Below are 21351 nucleotides of genomic sequence, written 5' to 3'. Positions count from 1 at the left end.
TTCCAAACTCAGAAGAAATGATCCTCAGTGGAAAATATCTGGAATACAGGTTTTTGTTCTACACCAACAGGAGACGTTTAAGTGGCTTCCCAGATCATCAGTCCCATATACTGACAGTTTCAAAAGCCACAACTACAGTTCAGCATCTACACAGTGCTTACCTGTTCCTATTATCACCTTGCACTCCTGCTGAAGGCAGAAGCCTAATTTTTCATCCACTGAGCAATTATCGTTCGTGTGAGGCTCCCTCTTTTTCTGCTATGGAAATACACCACGCTAATTATTAACTACTACTGGCAAAGCCAGCCAGGGTTCAGATCTGGGTCTAATTTTATGCAGAACTCTACAGTTCTGAGACAGAGAAATGGGTCCAGTGAAGGCCTATCTTGAAAGAGAAGTGTGAAAGAAATAAAGCAGCTAAATCTCCAAGCCTCTTGTGACTCACCTTCTCCTCAGCATCTGTATTCTCATTGATTTTCCTCATGGCATTTTGGACGCGAGCGAGGCGGCTGGACAAACAGAGCAGCAGGCTCACTACCTTTTCCAGATCACCAATGAACATCAGGTAGCGCTCATATTCATTGGGCTTGCAGACATCTTGTACCATTGCCTCTAGCTCTTTGCCACGCAGAGCATACTCCTTGGTTTCGGATAGGACAAGTTCCCTTTCTTCCCAGAGGGTGTGCAGTTTTGATTGGATGCTAGAAATAAGTTCCTTCTGCAGGGGAAATAAAAAATATTGGAAACTTTGTTACTAACTCCCAGAATCCAAACTGCTTACAGACACTGGTTTTTTCCACAGATTGCCTCCTCCAGATTTTAAACTTTTTTTTAATACTTTCAAGCCTGTACAAAAGACAGTTACAAACAAGTTCCAATGACATTATAAACTATATTATTATTATTTTCACCCCCAAGAGTCAATGTCTGGTAGTTGCCTCAGTAAAGTCAAAGAGTTTGCATAACATACCTGGCAAGGGTAATTAACACGCAAAAAAAAGGAAGGGGGAGGAGGAGGAGGAGAACGGTTATAGTATTAAGATCATGTGGTTACTCAGTAAGACACGGACAGTGTGATGGTTCCATTACAAGCTAATTCAACTCACTTCCTGTTGTCAACATAACAGAACTGAATTCTAGGGGGGGGATTTGAATGAGGCAAGGGAGGTAGGTTGGTGAACAGATTTGGGGAGGGTGTTCCATGCATAGTGGGCAGCATGAAAGAAGGCTCAGAGATGAGAGTGGGAGAAGGATCACACCACTTTTCACTGAAATGCAGCCAACTCTGACATAGAAGGGAGCAGCCGCTAAACAGTGCAGAGGGAAGAATACCACCACATCCACTGTAGGAAGAATTTTAAGTAGGCAGATTATAATTAATTTGGCCACGTTTCTACAACTAACAAGCTTAATTCTTTTGAAGAGTGATGTGGGTTATTTTTAAAGAAGCACAGTATTTCTACTTCAGGAATTATAGTCTAAGCGTATCTCTTTCTCACTACACATGTGAAAGCCAATAGGCCGATGCTATCAACAGAAACTGCTGCCAGTTCTCTGAATGTAAAGATCATCTTTCACTTAGACTGCCAGATGTCATCAATTTAGGGTTCAGATCTGGTCTCAAATACTGTACAATTGTGAATCAGCTAGTGCACAGAAGCTAGTTTTGCAAGGAAGCGTTCAGCTCAGAATCTATCCCTGATCACTCCCACAGTGGATGTCTTTGGCAGATGAATAAAACAGGACAGAATTTAGACAACACCAGTTACAATCAATATACCAAATTCATCATGACTTTAAATGGAGTTATAATAAAGATGAATTTGGCCCAGAAAGTCTCAACGCACTTTGAAGTAATGATATTGTGTGAAAGTATGTTGATAAAAGTGCTTTCCTCTAACACTACACATACCAAATTTATGATAATATCTCAGTTACTGTAAAAGAAACCCACACAGTCCTTTTCACATTCATATACCTACTTTCTTGGAAGTGATGTCATCAAGGTCACTTGAGCCATCTCCGTTCTTAATCAGGATTTGGTTCATGTTAGAATTGGGATCTTCTGTACTGTGACCTGCACTGTGTTCAGCTTCAGAACATGGTTCTGTTGGACCGTCAATACTTTTCCTGCTACTGAAGCAGAAAATAAATATGTTAACAAATGTTTAGAGCCTACTTCATGAACAATGTGTTTCCTATTCACACGTTTCTAGACTAGCCAGAATCATTTTTCCCCCCAAGCAGGGATGTGTCTAACCTTTGAAAATATCTGGAGCATAAGATTTCTGACAGCCAAGAATGATCATGTTCCCTTCTAATAACTCCAGAACTACTTTGGGATCTCTCATGAAAACATTTCCAGTCTGGCACATTGCATGTGATACACAAAAGAAATCCAACCAGGGCACTATCATAGCTATTCAGGGCCCTATTTCCCAGTCAGAATCCTACCTCTCTTTCTTACTATTTCCTTAGACATTCCTTGGTGTGCCAACCAGAAGATGGGCCACAGAATTTGTTGCTGATTTAAAAAACAGGATCCCCAGGTATTCTTAGCTCCAGTGAATGCATGAGACAAATAGACATTGAGACAGGAAGGAATATGTAATCTCAAACTACTTACTCATTTTCTAGAACAGGCTGCACCTCTTCTCTCATTCTAGCTCCCTTATTCCTGTGTGATCTGTCAGACACTGAAATGTTAACAGGAAAAAGGCCCTCCAGGAGGTCTAGTGCAGTTTTTCTAGTAGGACAAGGGATGAGGATATCAGCCAGAGAATTGTCTTTGGCAATGATTTCCATAGCAAGTTCTTCATATCTCTGGTCTTCAGGGGATTTCAGTCTCCTTTTAGGAAAATCTGTCTCCTTTTCTGGCAGGACACGATTCTGGCTGTTGTATGCTGCTTTTTCATTTAAGGCTGAACTACTGATTTTATCTCCTTGCTCGGACTGAACTGATGATGCCGTGTGGCAATTTATTTTTTCCTGGGAAAGTGCAATATCATTTGCCTCTAATTGCAGATGGGGGGTTCCCTTTGAAGCATTTCCAGCCAGACATTTTACTCTGCATTCTTTTTCCACCTGAGTCTCTTCATTGCCTCCTCTTCTGGGGAACAGAATAGGGATTTCAGGAGTTAGTTCCTTGACATCTGGACAACATGAATTCACAACTGCACTACTGTCTTTATTCTCCTCATTCCTACTCCCAAGACTGGATTCGTCTTTCTCAGGAATCTGGAGTCTACAGGAAAGAAGAAAGAAGTTGCATTCACTGTGGACATTCACTGCTCCACCAGAAGTTCTGGCAGATCAAGACATTGATATTTTCATGGCTGCCTTTTTCAAAGTCTCAGAGCTTCTGAATCTGTGAAAAGTGCTCACTTTGCTTGTGGGCTGGAGGGCCGGGCCAATGCTAGATATGTGTTAAATGTGCAACTGCACAGGCCCTCACATTTCTGGGGTTCTCACTTAATCGGCAGTCTCCCATTTCCAGTTCCATCCCTTTGAATTACGCCTACTTTGAAAACATTTAAAAACCCCATTGTACATTGACACCTTGAGATGAATGCATAATACACAAGGAAGCAGAGCCATTGTCGCACTGCTTGCTATCCTATTGTGCCAGACGCCACAGGAAGACTGACAAAATACCAGGAACGTGGTTGAACTAGGGCACAACTTTATTGAATAACATCTGGGAACCATCTGCAATAACTTGTCCAGTGCAGGTCATTTTTTCTTTGTACCACCTGATGGAGGGCTGCTGTCAGCTCCCACAACTCCTTTAACCTTGTCCCAGCACTATTACTGGGACTCCATTGCCCTCCCCTAATATGAGGGGTAAGGAGGTGGAGAAGAAGGGGTTGTCTCCTCTCTGTACCACACATCCAACCCCATTCCCCACCTTCCTTAGGAGCTCAACGAGGGTGTACATTCCCATCGGATACATTGATAATGCATTTAGCTGAGTATGGTTTTTCCATCCGCGCCCTTTTGTTGCTTTGTTCTCACTGAATGTCATCAGCTAGAAATTTGGTCCATTCATAATAGTTTCACAGGCGCATGTAAAACACCCCCAATTTTACTAATGTCTTTGTGAAATCTGAAAGCTTTGTAAAACTTGATATTTAAATATCTGAAAGCGGCAGTTCAGCTGAGTGCCCAACACCACAGGAACTAAATTCCTGCCGACCTCTTAGGCTCTGTAGTGTTGTTGCTTTGCTCAGCTCCTAAACGCCACAGGCAACTGACTGGCAATGGAGATCTGCTCCTGTAATTGAGGAACTGAACTTATCCAGAGATTTGATTCACCAGAGTTCAGAAAATCAGGATTAGACTTTGCCCTCTGTAGTGAAGGGAACCTCTCCCCAGCCCCCAAGTATTTTCTCCAAAACAGTTTTTGTGACCCAGCTACAATATTGTGAATGGAAGAAACTTCACTGTGTACCTTCTGTTTATTTCTACAGCAAGTGCCCTCTAACCCAGGAAACTGGTTTCAGAGGGGTAGCCGTGTTAGTCTGTATCAGCAAAAACAACAAGGAGTCCTCGTGGCACCTTAAAGACTAACAGATTTATTTGGGCATAATCAGCGGTGAAAGTAAGCCGGTCCAGTCTGGTATGGTGTACCAGCAAGAGCCAGTATGCTGTGCCAGACTGGACCGGCTTCCGCGGCGGTGATTTAAAGGGCCCAGGGCTCCAGCCGCTGCAGGGAGCTCTGGGCCCTTTAAAGCGCTGCCTGAGCTCCGGCAGTGATTTAAAGGGCCCGCAGTTCCACGGTGGCTGGAGCCCTGGGCCCTTTAATTTGCCCCTGAGCCCCTGGGCTCCCAGCCGCCTCTGCAGCTGGTAGCTCCGGAGTGATTTAAAGGCCCTGGGGCTCCCAGCCACAGCCGGAGCCCCAGGGCCTTTAAATCTTGAAAGGCCCCGCCTCTTCTGGTTGAGGCCACGCCCCCGCTCACGACTCTGGCGTACCGGTAAGTCCTTTAAGTTACTTTCACCCCTGGGCATAACCCAGGAAGTATCACCTGAGTTTAGGTAGCCACTCCCTCAATCTGTTCTTCACAAACGACACTCATTTTCTAATTCTAATTCGTTATTAAAAGAGAGGCATAACAGCTGACCGTTTAATATTTTTCTCTTTTTAAATGGGCTGAATACAGATATGGAAGCAGAAGGCATTAGGCAAAGGGGAAATTGTTCAGTGTAGCTGAGCATGCTGGCCCTTTAAACCTGAAAGGGGCAAGAAAACCCTGTTCCAGAAACAATGAAACAAAGACTCAGGAAATGGTCAAAGCAGTAATGGGGAATTAATAGTTGGATGGGAGGAAAAACCCAGGACACTGTCCCTTTAAGGCCCTGGGACCAGGAGCCCTGTGGTATAGGTGGGGCAGGGCTCCCCTCTCTCCCAGCCAACTAGGAGGAGCTCTCTGAAAGCAGGCAGTATATATGCTGCCTTCTCCCTCAGAACAGGGGAGATGCTGACAGAAGAAGGAATCCAGGGCCAGAAGGCTGTGCTCCTGCTGAGAAGGGCCAAGAATGAGGATTTCATGAGGGGCAGAGTGGGATATAATAGGAAAAGAGCTCAGTGTGGTAGAAGGGCCAGAGCGGAGTATAAATGTTTGGGTTGGGGAGATGGGCTTTATTTTGAGGATTATTTTGAACTCTATTATATACTAAACCTCAGCCTGGGGGGGAGGAGGGTGTTAGCCACAAAAAAGACTGTGTGGGAGTCTTAAGGGGACTGAAGAGGGAAACCAGAGGTAAGCTGCAGTGGAGCCTCTGCTGGCCACGAGGAGGCGATCAGGAGGCAACAACCCTGGTATATTCAGCTAATGAGGTTTTGTGGGTTGCTGCTACTTTTTGCGGGGGAGAGGTTGGGGGGAGGGGTAACACTTGTTTTAGAGATAAAAGTGAAACATTTATTTAATCAATTCAGTCAGTAGTCTCAGGAGTCAAGGCTTCTCCTTTTGTGCTGGTTTCCTCCTAAAGTTTTGGGCTTCTGCTGCAGCACTTCAAACAGAAGCTTTGATGGCAGAGGCTACTGACTATAGGGAATAAATCATTTTAGTCATACTGCATTTGCTATATAGAATAACCACAGCCATCTTTTTAAAGTACCCTTTAAATCCAGATTTTGTAACAACTTAAGTGCACGGATGAACGCACAAAACCGGTGTAGTTTATGCAGCCAGTTTGCTTGTGCAATTATGGTGTTTGTTTTGTGTATGCATGTTATTGCACATCCAAGTGATCATGATATTTGCACATGCAATTACCAAATTCATGGTTGCATTATTGCACAAAGTAGTAAGTGTGTAAATGGCCAAACTATCTGGATTTCTGGCTATTCAAATTTCTTAATGAGATTATTATATACAGTGGCTTTTTCACAGTGACTATTTTTTCCTCTATCTAAAAATCTGTGATAACTGAATGGAGTCTTATGAAGAGGGAGCATGGAGGATAGGGTTACAATCCATCCAGGTTTCCCCGGACACGTCCAGCTTTTTCAGCGCTAAATGGCCGTCCGGGGGGAATTTCTAATCAAGTAGAAATGTCTGGGATTTCCCCCTTCCCCTCATGCGGAGTGCGGCGTGGCTGATTGGACGCCTGGCCTGATTGAAAGCCGCTCGCAGCCACTAGGGCCTCTAGCAGCCAGAGTCCCTCCCCCTCCCCGCTCCCTCTTCCCCCACAGAGCAGTGCGGCTGTGTTTGATTCCACGTGGAGCCTGCATTTCTCCCTCTGCCAGGTGAGCGGGGGGGAGCAGGGCAGGCGGTGGGGCTGTGTGTGTGTAGAGGCAGTGCAGGCAGGGGGCGCAGAGGCTGCAGGGCGAGTGGGGAGCAGGGGGCACAGAGGCTGCAGGGGCGGGGGGGGCGCAAAGGCTGCAGGGCGAGTGGGGAGCAGAGGCTGCAGGGCGAGTGGGGAGCAGGGGGCACAGAGGCTGCAGGGGCGGGGGGGCACAGAGGCTGCAGGGCGAGTGGGGAGCAGGGGGCACAGAGGCTGCAGGGACGGGGGGGTGCAGAGGCTGCAGGGCGAGTGGGGAGCAGGGGGCGCAGAGGCTTCAGGGGCGGGGCAGGCAGGGGGCGCAGAGGCTGCAGGGGCAGGGCAGGCGGGGGGCACAGAGGCTGCAGGGGTGGGGGGGTGCAGAGGCTGCAGGGGCAGGGCAGGCAGGGGGTGCAGAGGCTGCAGGGCGAGGAGGAGCAGGGCAGGCAGGGGGCGCAGAGGCTGCAGGGGCGGGGGGGTGCGCAGAGGCTGCAGGGGCAGGGCAGGCGGGGGGGTGCGCAGAGGCTGCAGGGCGAGTGGGGAGCAGGGGGCACAGAGGCTGCAGGGGTGGGGGGTTGCAGAGGCTGCAGGGCGAGTGGGGAGCAGGGGGCACAGAGGCTGCAGGGGCGGGGGGGTGCAGAGGCTGCAGGGTGAGGAGGAGCAGGGCAGGCAAGGGCATAGGGGCTGCGGGGCGAGTGGGGAGCAGGGAAGCACTTAGCAACCCCCAACCAAGATCAGAGCGGGAGGGAGGAGAGGGAATGTGGGGTGCTCAGAGGAGGGGGCAGAGTTGGGGCAGGGACTTTGGGGAAGGGGTTGGAATGGGGGCAGAGATGGGGTGGGGTTGGGGCGGGAAAGGGGCGGTGTTGGGGCGGGGGCGTGACCGGGGCCCCGTGGAGTGTCCTCTTTTTTAAATGTTTTAATATGGTAACCCTAATGGAGGAAGACTGTAGAGATAGGACAGGAGGCAATATCTCTATGCCTTTCTGCTTGGTATGGTTTTGTACCTGTGATTATTTTGAAGATCACATGTCAAATTATGCACACAAAGCAATAATTCAGGAATAGAAAGGTTACCTGGCTTTTTGTTCTGCTTTACTTTGCTTTCCCTCCAAGGCAACTGTCAGGAGAGATTCTGGCATGTCTGTCCTTGAAACTAAAGTATCACTTTGTCCATAGAGACAAGAAGGCTTTGACGTTATTTCTAAGCCATTAGTGACGGAGTCATTGAAGAAAACATTGTCTTCTTCCACAGAAGACAGGGGCAGTGGAGAGTGAAGAGGAGACTCTGAATGTAGTAATGGAGATTGCAATGTGCCCAGGGAGGATACACACCATGGGGGTAGATTTTCAGTACTTAAGGAAATGCCATAGGGCTTTGTTGTGCTAGGAAGCCTTTCAAGTTTTTGGACTGTTGTATCTGATCTCTTGAGCCCCACAATGTCTTCAGTATTTGTTTGTATGGGCAGATTTCCTGATACAGACTTGGTGCTGTGCAGATCACTTTGATGGTTTGCAGCTGAGCTGTTTTTACCACGTTCAAGGCCAGGCACTGGCAAGATGTGCAGGCTTTTCATGTGATGAAGCTGATCTGTGCTTTGGCTCAACAATGAAAGTCTTACAGTTTCTGAAATTCCAATTTCTTCCATAGACTTTCCCCTTCCTCTGGCTGTGCAGACTCGCTGCTTTTCATCTCTCACACAGTCTTTTTCCTCTGCCAACTCGACTTCATTCTTTGCTAGAAAGCTAAAGTTTCAAATCATATTTCACATTAGCTAATTACTAACACCACCATTTGGAGGCATTTTATTTATTATATGGAAGTATTTAGTGCAGGTAAAATACAAACCTCACATGACCTAAAGCCAGTACTTGTAGTCTAGGCCCACCAATGATACTCAACTGCTGGAAAAATCATTTTGTCAATCAGGGTTGAAGAGTGTGCCACAAAATAGTGACAGCCTGACGTTGTATTGTCAAGTTTGAGTCATGGCATTGTATCAGTGTGATGCTGTTGTATTATGACTCAGCATGATCTCATATTGAGACAGCATCATGACAGGATGGCACAATTACTTCATCCCTTTTGTCCACAACCTAAGGGTGTGTTTACGCGGAGACGTAGCACACAGCAAGTTGGGGTGTAAATTTACAGCTATGTGGACCCTGCTGGCACACACTGAAAATTCCACCATGCACTTTGATGTAGCAGACTAGTGCACTGTATTTTCACAGCCTGGGTTGCTGTGCACTAAGTCTCTGTGGAGACAAGCCCTAAGAAAAGCACTGTAGACATGTCAGAGACTTCTTGGGCCTGACCGACAAAATGCCAGAGTGAGACCTGGACTGCAGGGTAAATGCAGCAACTGTAGTTATTACGAGGAGAAAGTGGTAGGTAATGGGTAACAATAATGGGGAAGAAACAACTTCAAATGGGATTACAAAATAGAATGGTTACCAGAACCTGGGTAACTTCTGGATAAATGCCTTGAAGTTAGCCAGTTCCTGTCTGGGGGAACGAGATCCTTCTTGCCAGCAGGGTTGGTGTTGCATTAACACAATACACACATTGGGACAACTGGAATTCTCCAACCAATAGTAAAGGCACATGTGTGAGGCCTGCAAGATACTCTGCTCCCATCTTTTGGAGCGATTAATATCCAAACATAGTAAATCTGCACCAATTTCACTGACAGGTTTGGATTTGCCACCAGAGTTCAGCAGAACACAGCTACTGTATTATGTTGCACAGTAGTAGAACTTGGTGGGTTGGGAGGTAGAGGGAGAGATTATTGTACAGTAGGCGGCTATGGCTTCCTCTATAAATGTAGTACAATGAAACCTGAACTTACAGTCACCTGCATTAATAGCCAGCAAAATCGGTCCCTACAGGATTTCCCTTCTCTCCCATATTCACTTGCCCTGTATTAAGAGGTCACCTGTGAAATGTTTCTGACCATACATGGACTCACCCACACTTCTAGTTGCATCAAAAAATGACCTGCTAATGTGAAGCTGCTCCACCTGAATCAGGAATCTCAGACAGACCACTGAAGGCCTGCTGAGAAGGCTACCCTGTATCAAGCAGCCCCACTACTTAGAATGGCCAAAACAATGGGTGTCATTTTTTGTTGTTGAAGGAAGAATGGATTGCTCCTCTCCCAATTCTTCTGGGCAAGCGATACAGGGTTAAAATACTAGCTTTTCTATGTAAATATTTATTTAAAATATATTTATAAACTTCACGCTTTAAGCATTCTGACAGGATCTCTATGTTGTTCTTCTGTGGACAGGTCTGGCCTACCCTTTAGGTGCTGTTTTTGGCAGAGATCAGATGGTGGAGCAATGCACTCAAGTGAGAAACGAACCGAAGCTATGGTGGTTTGCAATACGGAGGCTTTTACTGTAAAGAGTTCCAGCCCTTTTCATGCATATTTTATTGTACATTTTACACCTTTTTGTTGTTGTTGTTGTTGTTTCACAAAGAGGCAAAAATGATTTTTAAAGCTACCTAAAAGGAAAGAAACTGATTTGGGGAATAAATAACCCTACTCTAAGGCTGTGGGATTGTAGGGTCACTGAGAAGAACCAGAGAAGTGCTGAGTCCCTGTGACTCCCACTAAAGCTCCACACCTCTCAGGAGCAGGCCCTGAAGTGATCTCTCTTCAGGTAAAAGCCTTTAGGTGGCAGATGCAGCTCTGTGGGGCAATGGCTGTATTATGCCTGGCTAACTGACATGTGAAGGTTGGAAGTGACTCAGCATTTCAGAGCAGGCTCCCAGGCAACACTGCCTTTTCTGTGCTGCTACAGCAGTCCCTGGTGGCAAAAGCACAGAGTTGCTGCCTTTAACCAACATTTCTAAAAAAGCAACCCCCGCCCCTCCCCTTTGGATCTTCGTCGCTTGGAAATAAGATATCATTATTTCAGCTGTCGCCACGTAGGCAGCACAAAGGCTAAATAAAAAAAGGGTAAATAGAAAGCAGAATAAAGACAGCTGTTCTGAAGTCTTTTTCCCTACAGTCAGATGCATAATAAAGGGCTAAATGCTGTGGTCCTTACTTGGTTTTCACTCAGTTTTTACTCAGATAAAACTCCCCATAACGAGGTTAGGACAGATTGAAAGCTGGATTAGGACCTCGGGATTAGCCAATAACAACAATTTGGCATGTGCATAGCACTTTGCATCTCTAAAGTGCTGTACAGATATTAACTAACTGATCCCCACAGCACCTTTGTGATGCAGGGAGGCATTGTGATCCCTCACAACCTCCACTAAATAACCTCAGACTGAGGGGTAGTATAGAACGGAGGGAAGAGCACAGAGCTGGGGGAATCAAACTCCAGATTTCTCTGCCACTGACTCCTTTTGAGGCATTGGCTAAGTCTAATCACCTCTGTGCTTTGGCTTCCCCACTTATAAAACAGAGAGAACATCACTTCTGTACCTCAGAGGTGTTGTGAGGAATAGCTAATACACCTCTACCTCCATATAACGCTGTCCTCGGGAGCCAAAAAATCTTACTGCATTATAGGTGAAACCACGTTATATTGAACTTGCTTTGATCCACCGGAGTGCGCAGTCCCCCCCCCCCCCCGAGCACTGCTTTCCCGCATTATATCCGAATTCGTGTTATATTGGGTCACGTTATGTCGGGGCAGAGGTGTATAAGGGAAATGCTTTGAAAATAAGCAGTGCTTTTAATGTCTCCAGTCCTTTTGTCTCTGAACTAAGCATGATTTCCTCTGTGATCTTTATAAAAGATTAAAATCTCTAAATAGTATTTTGTACATTTTGGGCCCAAGAAGTGCTGAGGGCCTACAACCCCACTGGCTTCAAATGGGAATTGCAGGTACTCCACACCTCTCAGGATCAGACTCTACATTTACAAGTTTTGAGGTAGATTTCCCCCCACTTTGGCAATTATTAAGGCCATGATGATGCTCTCCATTTCTTTTGGGAATATCCACCCTAATAAGACAGCGCTTCCTTGCTGAAAATGCAACACTGCATTTTATTTGTATTGGAGAGCCTGCTCGAGTTGATGTGTTAGGTTTCAGTTGAAGCGCTGTGAATTATATGGTACCAGTGTCAGTCTGAGGGGCTATGGAAGTTCATGGATTCATATATCAGACTACTTCACAGGTGACTTAATGAGAAGTCTCTCTACTTAGGCCCTGTCCACACTAGGACTGAAGCCATGCTAGAAACAGCTGTATCTAAACATGGCTGATGGGAGCAGGGTTTTACCAGCTCTTGTCTAACAGAGTGGCTGTCTACATTCAGGATTTTCACAAATTCTCCCACTGGGGCATCTCTATGGCTGTAAATAGCAGGAGGAGTATCCTACCCTGCTCTGAGCTACCCTGGCATTCTCAACAGTTGTTAGCCCTAGTAGAGCTGCACTGGTTCTACAGCAATGGTGAGAGGTGTTCACAAAAAAAAACACACCTCATTGTAGACAAGGGCCATATGACCAGGTTTTTTTTTAAATTCTATTTTATACCTGAGAACTAAACTAGAATTCTGTAACAAAGCCATAAGAGAGACAACAGATTAAACATGTTTGTTAGTAGCCATGTGGCTATCTGGGTGGGGATTAGGCTAAAGCATGATTTAATAACACCTTTCTGATCCTTGTGCATGCTTGTCAGGGAAACAGTTCTCGAACCCTGCTAGCAACAACTGTGTTTAAACACTGTTGTTGCTAGCGAGCACATGTTTGTGTCCAACATTGGCAGGACCTGTACTTCCAAAAAAATTAGGAAACAACAGATTTCAGTTAGGAATCAACCACACTGTAGGGCATAAAAATTAACATCACATTGAATTTACTGTATTGCAAAGAAACATAGTGAATGTAGTTGCCCACTAGTGTTTGAAAACATTTCTAAAGCAATGTTCATCTGGGGAGGGTGGAGTAGTTCTCACAGCCTTACCTGGGGATGATGGGATAGTTTTCACAACCTTGAATTGATGATGCTGGGAAAGTTGTACATCTATGAAGGTCCTGAAAATGCAGAAGACTTAACTGGAGCAGCGTTGTCAAATTTTTATTGCTTTTGTGTACTCAGCACCTCCCCATGCCTACTAAGGTGGAAACTCAACAATAGCTCAGGTAGCAGTTTACTAAGCATTTTAAGTGTTTGTTTCCTTTCAGTTATGTAATTCCCATCATTCTCTCCCAAGTTAACATCAGTTTTTTTCCCCTTAGAAAAATATGTTTGTTAAGACTTCTAGATTTACAGACAAAATTGGGATTTTATCAGCACTTCTCCATGACAGGAGAAGTCTCAAGGAAGGTACATTTTACATGCCTAAGTAGAGACATTTTACACAGTGTTCAACCCTGCCCCACAATCTAATGAAGCCTAGACAGTCAATAATGTGTTTCATGGTTGTTGAATCATAGAATCTTTTGGATTGGAAGGGACTTCTAGTTAGTTGTCCAACTCATCCCAATGTATAATAGTGGTTATTACTGGCACTTGGATACTACAGTGAGTGGTATCCTACAGACAGATACATCATAATCAAATTTATTCTATTATCCCTAAACTATCCAAAATAGATGGGTTTTTCCAGGCTAGGAGGCAGTCAATAAGGCACATACTAGACTAATTATCTATAGGTTCTTCTCAACTGTGTATCGATCCCCTCTGCTTATCAGAGAATCTAGTCTGTCCTCCAACCCAGAAGTAACCCATACATTCATGGCCTTCACAGGTATTGTTCTGGGTTACTCTTCGCAAGGCTAAGCTCTAACATGCTCACGGTTTGAAAAATTCAAAGCTACAGCCATGGGAACATGAGGTTGAATGATCAAATAGATTGTCTATCAGCATGGCAGGTGAATATTAGCAATACAGGAGCAAAATATTGACTCTACCTTTGCTTGTCTACAGTTCTGAAAATAGGCATCTTTGGTGAGCGTTTCTTATCTCAGTGGCAGTTCCATTAGCTAGAAGACGCTAATGGGGGAAAAGACTCTCTCTTCTCTTTCCCCTTTGCCTCTGTTTATTTTCCTTATCTTTCTTTTACAGAAATATTGACATACATTGTCCTCCAAATTCTGGCACTGAAAGGTGCATATTTCTGCCCTGACACTGGGTCAATGTTCACTGAGCATGTAGGAAATAAAGCAAATGGCCAATTTTACCTGTTCCAGCAGGCTTCTAAAGTGTTAGAGTTCGCCAGAAGCCACATCATCGTATTATTTAAACTCAAGGCTGTTGTGTCAAGAGCAAGGGCAAAAGGAATCATTCATAAAGACTTAGCATTGTAGTCTTTTATGGTGTGTGGTGAGCTGACTGTTGGTAGCCAAGCAGTTTTGTTCTATATCTGTAAATATCTACATCACATGCTCTTCATGACAGTATCTGAGGTATCAGATGAGAACCACTGTTTTATTTTCCTAATTGTGGTACCATAAGTAGCCTAGAGACCTTCTTGCTATCCCAGAATGAGTAATTTTGAGATCTAAGTAGTGTGTGGGAAGTTGTATTATGAGAAAAGATGGATCCATGAAAGGTTCTCTCTCTTCTACCAAATGGAGAGCCACCAACCTAGGAAACAGAAATCTCAGTCCTATAAAACAGATTGCTAAATAAACAGTGATAAACACATATTCCTTATCTTGTGCCAGTCTGCAGTGTCCATGGATTACTTCTACCTGAGAAAAGCAGGAAATCTAATTTCATCAGGGTAACTATCCAAAAGTATCTGTTTAGCTATTTTCCGTTTTTTAAAGTGGCCGAGTGTGAGATTTGAGAAAATTGGGAAGGATGCACAGTTGCAATGTATAACTAGACAAAGCTCAGTGGTTTCTGCTGAGTTTTACTTTGAAAATCTGGGTTCAATTAAAAAAGTCAAAAGTGAAACTCAGGTATGGGAAGAAAGACTTCATAAGAGCCAAAATAGACAGACAAACATAAATAAATACATACATAAATAAAATATTTGCACTAATTCTGTCAACTGAAACCCATGGATTTCTATATGGCTTTGCTTTTCAGGCCAAAAACCACTTAAAAGGTGTTCCCTCAAAAGACTTACCCGGGAGAAAAAAGTTTCTTCTGGTTTCCTCATGGATACTTGGGATATAGCAGGTTTGCAGACTACCCCCCTACCTCCTTGGCAGCCCACCCAAATTCCTCTCCGAGTGGTCAAATCAGGCTCAAAATCCAGAAATCTATCCTTGTGGAGTTTTCAGATGAATTTCTACCTGTCCTGTTTGTTTGTCCCTGAAAAAGTATGTAATACTTGGCATGTAAAAGCTTTTATCTATGGCAATGCACTTAAGTTTTCAACCTCCAGGCATACTTATTAGCAATTTGTTTTCCATTAAAAAATGAAAATCTACCGTTTGTCTGCAAAGTACTATGCATGCCAATAATTAACAACCATTATTGTCATTAATTAAACCTAATATTTTAAAACATTTTTGGTAGGATTGCTTTTAGAACTCCAAACAATTAATTGTATGTTCTCTCTTCTAATCTATTCCTCCAACCGAACTCCAAGGGAGGTATGCACATACGGTTTGCAAACAACTGTGATGTTTCCTATAGAATAACAAACATAGCATCCTCATTTTTTTCTTCCAGGTTACAAGAACAGGCTATAGCTCACTAAGGGTCAGATTATTAATTCCTTACTTCCATTGGTGAGCAACGGGTCTACTCATCTGAGCAACTACTCACCAGTATAAGCAAAGGGTTCACAGTCTGGCCCAAAACTGTAAATTACCTCGTAATATATTTCTTACCCATGCAGGAGAAGGAGATGATTTTGATCGTTCTCGATCTTTGCTGGATGCAGAAGTCCCTGATGGAAGGAGATTTTCAGCTGAAGCACATTTGCCGGTGCAGTTTCTGTCTGTTTCCCTGGCAGCAGACTTGGGTTTTGAATGTACTGCCTCAGTAGCAGAAGAACTAGCACTGTGTCTACTGGTCCAGATCCCTGTGGCAATTAAAGCAGGGGAGGGTTCTGGAATTCTTTCTGGAGAGAGAAATTGGCAGATTACCTCATTATTTTGGGTCTTTCTGCTAATATCTGCACTGGAAGTCTTGCCCTCAGGAAGCCTCTTAGCATTGGAAGGCCTTTTCTGCAGGGGCGGTTTCTGCAGAGCACTAGCGGGCCTTTGTGCAATCTTTCGTTCCATGTATTCAATAAGTGCAGTATGCTGGATTTGCTTCAACTCGGTCTTGGAGAGATTGGAACTGGCAAGCGCACTCCCTCGGTTTTCCAGAATCTTTCTTCTGCCTGCCATTGCATCTTGTTCATTAATTTCATCCGACCTGACCCCTGTGCTTTCTTCCCTCCATGGTACACCCTGATCTTGCTGATCGTCCAGTTTATTGAGCTTCTCGGGTTCAGAATAGCACAATTTCTTTTGTTCTTCTGTTATCCTTTTTCTTCCTCCTATTCGAGCAGCTTGTGGCCTCTTTGTTTCTTCATCTTTACTGCTGTTTTCCAGAGACTTGGGAGGATGAATCAATTTAGCATCCTCATTTGCACTGGATAAGGACAACGATCTGAGATGATCAATTGAAGGTCTTTTGGAGGGTTTCTGCTTCAGCCTTATGGGCAAACTCATCTGTAAATCCTTTCTTTTGAAAGATGTTTCTCTCAGGACCTTTCTTTGAGCAACTTTAAGTTTTTCCCTGTAATCATTCTTGAAACTCTCATCCACTGATGAAGCAGAGCTCCCCAGAATTACATCACCAGTCTCATTAATGGTATCATCCCCTGTGCACTGAAGATGGTGTTTGTTCTTTTGAAGCTGGTTAATTTCTCTTTGTATCTCTATAGGTTGTGCAGAAACAGGGCGATTGCTCCTTGGAGAGGTCTTAGGCAAACTCTCCGAGTCCTCATCTTGCTGAGTGTGATTTTTGTGACTCAGAATGTTGGTGTTTTTCCCACCAGAAAGGTAATAAAGGAGAGGAGTTGTCTGCCTGTTTATCTTTTCACTGGCAGAATCATCCTGAGGCTGCCTTTCAAGCTTCTTTTGAAATTCAAGTTGGTGTTTTCTATGATGAACAGGATTTAGGATGTCCTCTTCCTTTGGGTTCATGCTAAGGTCAGGACCGCTCTTGTTAGCTTGTGTTTCTCTCTGGAGTCCATTTAGAAATTGGGATGGGGAGTCATTGTTTGGTCTGTAATAAGATGTTTGGTCAGCACTATCAGAAAATTGCTTATTTCCAAAATCCAATACCCCATGGTGAGTAGGCTCTGTTTCTATACCATCCAAGCAGTCGGACAGTGGTGATTTCTGCATTTTGATCTGTTGATTGGGAAGTAGTTCCCAAACATCATTCCTGTTTTCTTCTTTGGAGCCGGAGCACCGATTCTTGTCCTCAGAGCTGTTCAGTTTCTCCGACACATCTTCACTTGGAAGAGAACTGTCCATGTATTTTAAGCCTGCACTACTCTCCAATACATCCTGATCCAAGCTTGAATACTCTTCAATCCAGCCTGGGCACTGAATGCAGGGAAACTGTCCCTTTTGTTGGCTGGATTCTGAGACCCGGCTTTGCAAACCTGCTTCTCTAAAGGGTGGTTTGTGTACACCACAGGCAAAAAGATACTGTTTGTTCTCTTGTGTATCATTAACAGCACTGAGGTTGGTATGCAGTGAATGAGAGGACTTAGAGGTCATCTCCTCAGGAATTTTATAAGCTTGGACTGAATTCTGAGTACAGAAAAGATCTGGGGTCTTAGCCAAAGAATCAGACTTTAAATATTCTTGAAAAATAATAGACGAGGGTCTGATGAAAACACGAGGCTTGTTTTGCTTTGTACCATCTTGGGATGGATCCCTCTCTTCGTTTTCCTCAGTCATTAGCCCCTCATTCTTCGACCTGGATACCCAGTTTGTCCCTGAATCAGAGGGGAGAAGGACATTGCTAATATCCTGAGCACAAGTAGCTAGTTGCACACTATGGTCAAAATGATTTCCAGAATTAGATTTCCCTCTTGTATTTTCAAAATTTCTGGTAGCTTTATAGCTATGAAGTCGTGCCGGTGGTGATGGTGGATGAGGGGGTAAAGCCAGAGGTGATGGTGGCTGATATAAAGTCCCATGGGTAGGAGTGCTTCTGTATTGTCCACTGAGCCCAGTATTGTCGGAGTTCTGATGACTACTCAGCTCCAGTGACTTGTGCTGATGTGTGGGTTTAGGATCAGAGTTTATTGCATTAGGATTATAAATTCCTCTTACATATTCCGAGTCCATATATGGCAATTGCTCTAAGGGCAGACAATAGTTTTCATTATAATATGATGGAGGATGATATTCTGGAACATTTGAGCCACCAGAGAAAGAGCTGTAAGCAGAGTCTAAGAGGTGGTCTATGCTGCTGATGGATTTAAGTGGCGAGAGCCTGTTTCCATAATCAGGTGAGGCCACTGGCTCCAACAGTTCTGCAATTCTGCCAGCTTGCTTGAGGTTCCATCGTTCTATCTCATTCCCATAGGAAGCCATATCTATGGACAACCAGCTCCTCCAGGAAAAGAATTCAGATTAAGTCTCCCTGCTTGTGACTCGGCACATTTTATTGTATTTAGCACATTTCATGTGTAGGTAGATGATCCTGGAGAGAAAAACAAACATTTGAAACACAGCCATAGAAAATGATGATTACAGATTTAGACAGAGCCGTAACTAGGCATTTTAGCACCCCGGGAGAGCAAGCATATTTGCACTCCCTACTGGTTTTTCCCCTTCATTTCTCTGCCCCATTTCCCCACCGCCATGGCTTTCAGTCTGGGCAGCTACCCCGCTCACCCCACCCTGGTTACAGCCCTGGCTTTAGAGACTATGTACTAGATCCTCAACTGGTGTAAACCAGTGTAACCCCATTGAACCTGAAGTAAATCAGCTCTATTGACATCAGTTGAGACTCTGGCCCTAAATATAATCAATGGGATATGAGTGAAAATTTTACATTCAGCATATTTCAACCAAATTGTTTTCATAAAGGAGCACAGATTACATATGACCTCTAAGAAGTGGGAAATCCTGGGATTCCATTCTTTCTCTCGTTATATCAGCAATATCCGGGGTATGTTTCATGTAGTACTGGGGCGGTGTATGTTTCATTAGTCACTGTGAAAGAGGGAGTCCACTGATTTAAGCACAGGCGTGGGAGCCAAGAACTCCTGAGTTCTAATTCTAGTAGCTTAACTTTTAAAAGTAAATGTTAATGTCTGACTGGAATGTGAAATGTATGTATTTAAAGGAGTTACATAGAAAGAAAACACGTGCGACGCTTGCTTCTAAACATAACTTTTGTGCTCCAGCGCCTCTGAATTCCACTGCGCAGGAATGACATTTTAAAAAATAAAATAATTACTCCCGAAGAGATGAAAACTAGATTTCAATCCATTTTTTAGAACCCGATCCATGAATGGCTCCAGGTTCATGCTAATGCTTGGCAACTTTATCCAATATTTTCCATGAACTGGTGCGTAACAGGAAATGTACAGGGGGTCATTCCATGCAACACTGAATACAGCAGTTGTTATAACAGCACAAGTCAACTAGTCATCTCTTTAGGACAGAAAGTGAAGACTATCTTATTCATTTGAAAACAGAAAATGTAGGGTGGCAGAATGTAATTACTTGAGTTGAAATTTTGGCAGGATGCTAGGATTATCATCCCAGCTAACACAAAAAGTACCCTGGGGTCTTTTGGATAAAGCAGAGATCCAGACCATTTTACCATTAAAGACTTCACCTGCAAGTGGACAGCTCCCCCAACACCAGGCTTGGACATCAATTCATTACTGACTCAAAGGGAAAAGCACCTCCTTCTAAATCACTAATATGTTTTCCTGCTAGTAGCTTGAAGATCTTTTAGGGTATGCCTACACTGCACTAGAAAGGCCCCGGCATGGTTGGCCTAGGTCAGTTGACTTAGGCTCATGAAGGTCAGGCTGCGGGGTTACAAAATTGGAGCCCAAGCTCTGAGAGCCAGGATCTAGCCCAAGTCCGAACATAGACACTGCAATTTAATAGCCCTGCAAGCCCGAGTCAGCTGATCCAGGCTCTAAGATTCGGTTCCGTGGGTTTTTTTATCACAGTGTAGACATATCCTTAACCAGGTACTGACCTGGTCTGATGTGGAGTTTGTGAAGGCTGGTGGGATTACAGCGCAAATTGGTCTGGCTACAGGTGTACTTGCCCTATTAACCTTTTAAAATGCATGTTTGCAGCCTGTAAGCTGGTATGACTTCCTGCATATTGTAGCTTTATAAAACTGAATCCGGTACTACATTTAAGGTATCACTTATCTATATCAGCTATTTGTTCAGAACTGAAATAAGTCTCAGTCTGACATTACACAAATTTTATGCCGGTGGCACTCCAGTGGCGTTATTCCTGATTTACACCAGCATACCTGAGAAAAGAACCAGGCTCATTCTCAATGTACCAAACTATAATACCTCCTAAATCCTTTTCTTTTTGTCCTGCTATGCTTGTTAGTCGAAGATACTATCTGTTAGGAGCTGGTTTCAGATTAACTGAACAGAATTGTTTTATAGGAAGGAATAATGATTAATCACCTTTATCAGTATAACTGTCACTCTTCTTTCTAAGTAAGTAAATCCAAGCCTGGCTAGCACACCAGCCCCAATCCAATGAATGTCTTTTGTCAGTATCTGGGCTTTACATAAAGAGTTACTGTACATCTGGTTTGCATGTCTCAAACCCTATTCTGCTCTATTAATATTCAGTTACATTAGCCACACCAAAAGACATTGCTATATAAACAAAAGGAAACTAATGCAGATTTCAAGAGATTCCTGTCATATTTCTAAGTGTATTGATGTTTAATGGTACCAGAAACTGCTGACATCCGTAGTGGTAAAAAGTAATTCACCAAAACTCAGCAGTCATCAGACTCTTTGAAAAATGAAGAGTCCAATACTTTTGCACAGATCATGTCCATTATTTCTGTTCCTCAGGGTAGTCTTCATTGGAACAGTTACTAGAAGGATCCTAATGCAGTGGGAATGCAACAACAGGCTGGAGCTCAAGTTAGCACCACTCATCAACTGCTGATCCAATCACTCTGTGGGTATGTCTGCCTTTGGCAGAGGAGGTGTAAATTCCAGCTCAAGGAGACATACCCACACTAGCTTTGGGAGAGCTAGCACCCTAAAAGAGTGTAGCTGCAGTGCTGTGGGCTAGCCATTCCAAGTACATAGCCAAGCCCGCTGATGGGGGTGGGCTGCAAAGGGGGCAAATGCCCAGGAGCCCGGGTGATTTAAAAGGGCCTGGGAGGCCCTGGCCGGTGACGCTCCCGTAGTAGCAGCAGCTGGGAGCCACGGGCCCTTTGCCACAGGGCTCCTAGGTGCACGCGACCGCTGTGGGGCTTGGTCCCGCAGGCCGGCATGGGGTCAGTCCCACAAGTGATGGGATGTCATGGAAGTGACAGGTTCATCACTTCCTCCCTGGCCCTGGGGCCCGGAATTCCTGTCGGCAGGCCTGTACATACCCATCCAAGATGCTAGGCATGTAGTCAGGCAGCCAGTCCATCCTGCCACTCATGTCACCACAGCTACACTCTATATTAGCATGCTAGTTT

The 21351-nt window shown here is 44.4% G+C and overlaps 1 protein-coding gene across 9 annotated transcripts in view; it reads right to left on the bottom strand.

Moving 5' to 3' along the window:
* SHROOM1 (shroom family member 1) overlaps positions 1 to 21351 on the bottom strand; it is a 77999-nt gene that overhangs the window by 5587 nt on the left and 51061 nt on the right. For 7 of the 9 annotated variants that reach the window (XM_005302834.4, XM_065555917.1, XM_065555918.1 and 4 more), the window contains 6 exons: positions 15525 to 18351; positions 12697 to 12767; positions 7837 to 8505; positions 2627 to 3244; positions 1983 to 2136; positions 446 to 718 (listed from right to left, as the gene is read on the bottom strand). In XM_005302834.4, coding sequence (XP_005302891.2) covers positions 446 to 718; positions 1983 to 2136; positions 2627 to 3244; positions 7837 to 8505; positions 12697 to 12767; positions 15525 to 18242 — 4503 coding nt within the window. In that variant the 5' untranslated portion in view covers positions 18243 to 18351. The remainder of the gene's footprint in view (positions 1 to 445; positions 719 to 1982; positions 2137 to 2626; positions 3245 to 7836; positions 8506 to 12696; positions 12768 to 15524; positions 18352 to 21351) is intronic. The other 2 variants (XM_065555919.1, XM_024107827.3) reach the window with 1 other exon arrangement.

The sequence above is a fragment of the Chrysemys picta genome, chromosome 8, assembly GCF_011386835.1.
Source record: "Chrysemys picta bellii isolate R12L10 chromosome 8, ASM1138683v2, whole genome shotgun sequence".
Taxonomy (NCBI): domain Eukaryota; kingdom Metazoa; phylum Chordata; order Testudines; family Emydidae; genus Chrysemys; species Chrysemys picta.
This window is presented reverse-complemented; position numbering and strand designations above follow the sequence as displayed.